General features: G+C 53.7%; 1 protein-coding gene across 1 annotated transcript; it reads left to right on the forward strand.

Moving 5' to 3' along the window:
• Positions 1-459: 459 nt before the first annotated feature.
• COL26b_014489 (uncharacterized protein) lies at positions 460-2,685 on the forward strand (the record flags this gene model as incomplete). Its single annotated transcript, XM_053187060.1, has 1 exon — positions 460-2,685. One exon carries the CDS (start codon positions 460-462, stop codon positions 2,683-2,685), a length of 2,226 nt encoding a protein of 741 aa, XP_053028995.1.
• Positions 2,686-2,909: the final 224 nt, after the last annotated feature.

The raw sequence follows: 2,909 nt of genomic DNA on the forward strand, positions 1-2,909 counted from the left end.
ACCTCACGACGACCCCCACCGGCTTCCTCTTCCCGGCGCATATCTCTGACACCATCGGATCACCTGACACCATTGGGGCCCTGCTCACTCGCTTCTCAACCATACTGCACCATCTACCCCCTCTGTGACCTGTCAAGTCCAATCCAGTCGCCCTCTGTACTATCATAATCCTACTTGGAACATCGGCTCGTCCTGTCATGGGATTTTGGGTTGACACTTCCAACAATAACTTACACCGCCAACATACTTCCCTACGGCCATCCGAGTTATTCTGAAGGAGGAGAAGGGGAAGGACCGGCCTACAGTGGTGTTGTTGCAAACTCTAAGCCTCAGCTCACCGTCCCCGGCGTGACTGCTCGGTTTTCTCAACTCGAAATCAACAGATCTTCGATGATAGACATGGCATCGGTGCACCAGCTGGGAGTTGGGCCGACGCCAGCACGCCCCCGAAGTATGAACATGAACGGATCTGGAAGCCACGATGTCGACATGGACGTTGACCGAAATGGAAGCCCTGCTGTTGTCGCGAGCAACACCAGGTTTGGGAGTGCTCCTCAGCGAGGGGACACTAGGATCGTCGTTATCATGTTTGGTTCTGGTCAGGACAAGATCGTCTCAGTCTTTGCCGATGTTCTGGGCAAACCGTTCGCTATTCGTTCTTCCTTCAAGGAGGTCAGCGCTGCGGATCATGGACTTGTCATTGGCATGCCGGCGGAGCTTGCAAAGAGCGACATCACCTCGAGGAATAAGGAGGTCGTTGTGGTCATCAACGCCCACTGTGTCAATCTTGGCATGCCGCCAGACATCTTCCTTTCGGCCGAGTGTGACTACGAGTTTCTGTACAGCGAAGCCCCTTTCTTCCGCCGGGACCTAGCAAGATTCATCTCCTTCACCTTGGGACAAATCAGCCACCACGAGACATTGATGTCAAAACCAAGGACATACTTCATCTCTACGACGTTTCCCGACGTCAGTGCGGCATTGCCGAACATCGATATTCTCACGGTTGGTGCAGATGCTGTGGAAATTCGTGTCGATCTTCTCAAGGAACCACTTGGTGACGGTACCTATTCTGCTGTCCCTAGCTTGAGCTACGTGGGAGAGCAACTCATGCTTCTACGCCAGCGAACGGAGCTTCCCATCATCTTCACGACAAGATGTACCAGAGAAAACGGACGATTCCCGATGGAGAACCCTGATGTCTACTACGAGTATCTGTATCGTGCCATTCAGTGGGGCGTCGAATACATTGACGTGGAACTATGGCTGCCCGAGGCCATCCGCAAGAAACTCTGGGAACAGAAAGGTAGCAGCCATATCATGTCCGCTTTCCACGACTTCTCCGGTACTTTCAAATGGCCTTCATCGCATGCAGAGCAAGTGTATGTGGAATCAAGCAAATATGCCGACATTATCAAGATGATTGCCATCATCAACGACCATAATGAAAACTTCGAGTTGGAATACTTCCGCTCAAAGATGAGGGCAGACTACCCAGACTCGCCGCCTTTCTCGGGAGTCAATATGGGAGAGACGGGACAGTTCTCTCGCACGTTGAACAGAGTCTTCACTCCCATCACGCATCCCTTGCTACCCATTGTGGCAGCCCCGGGACAGATGAGCGCCTCTGAAATCAACGCGGCCTTGGCCCTTTTGGGACAACTTCCTAAGAAGAGCATATACGGGATCACCACGCCAGCGTTCCGAAGCTCGACTCCCCAGGCCCCCTTTTACGAAAAGTGCTTCAACGAGCTTGGCCTTCCCCATTACTTTGCTGTTGTGGAGCGTCTTCCCAACAACTTCCAGGCGATGGAAGCGTGGTGCAACCAAAAGAATTTTGGCGGTGCATACCTTAGCCCCCCTGTCTCGTGGAGCGGTCTGCTGAAACACAGCCCTTTCTTTGCGTCGTTGAACGGGGGAAAGGGACCGGAGTTGACTGAAGCCGCTCGTCTCATCGGAACTGTGGACACGATTATTGTCAAGTCAGCATCGTCATCGTCGGCCAACTCAGCACCGGCATCCATACCGTCGAGCCCGCGGCACGGACATCACGATTCCTTTGGCCATCTTGGTTCGGGCGTATCCAGCCTGTCTCCTAACACGTCTCTGATACTTGACAATGCCAGCTGGCGAGGCATTATCAGCACTTTGACGAGAGACATGGCACCTTCAGCATACTTTGGACGGACAGCCGTCGTTCTCGCTTCATCAGGTGATGATGCTGCGTCGATAATGTACGCTTTGAAGGCACTTCAGGTTGGCAAGATATACACAGTCGGTTTCCGAACACCCCCGGCGCTCGCTCGGGACGGGCCTGCGATTGAACCTTTCAACAGCCTCGAAAGCCTGAAGAAAGCACAGACTGTCGGCGACGATGCGGCTCCCTTCCTAGTCGTCTCAGCCCTGGGACCAGAGAAAAGCAACATTGTCGGCATGCTTGTTCGCGTCTTTGGTGCCAATAACCAAGGAAGCTCCAATTTCAAGAAGGTCTTCCTTGACCTCGCAGATACTGCGGGTGCGAGGAAAGGCGGCGATCCTAGCATCATCGCTCAGCAGGCCGGATTCTCCGCATATGGGAGTGCTGATACCGCTGCTTTTACGACGGTCGAGACTCTGAGGTTGCTCGTCGGTCAGAATGTGCCCTACAGCTTCGTCAGACTGGCAAGTGGCAGGAGTTTGTTCTGAGAGGGGGGAAGAAGACGACAGCTCGGGCCCTCAAATGCCTTGCACTGGGCAAACGACTTGCATCAAAAAACGGATAAGAATCATGGCGATGCGGATATCCAGCCCACAGCCTCATTCCAATGGAACCTTGTAGCAAGCCTTGCACTGCAGATTGAGCCAGCCATAATCAGTGCGACACGACCAAGAGCGACGAGGACGCTTCGACAAGCTCCGGGTCCACAGAG

Source organism: Colletotrichum chrysophilum (genome assembly GCF_026319265.1).
Source record: "Colletotrichum chrysophilum strain AFK26 chromosome Unknown scaffold_432, whole genome shotgun sequence".
Lineage (NCBI taxonomy): Eukaryota > Fungi > Ascomycota > Sordariomycetes > Glomerellales > Glomerellaceae > Colletotrichum > Colletotrichum chrysophilum.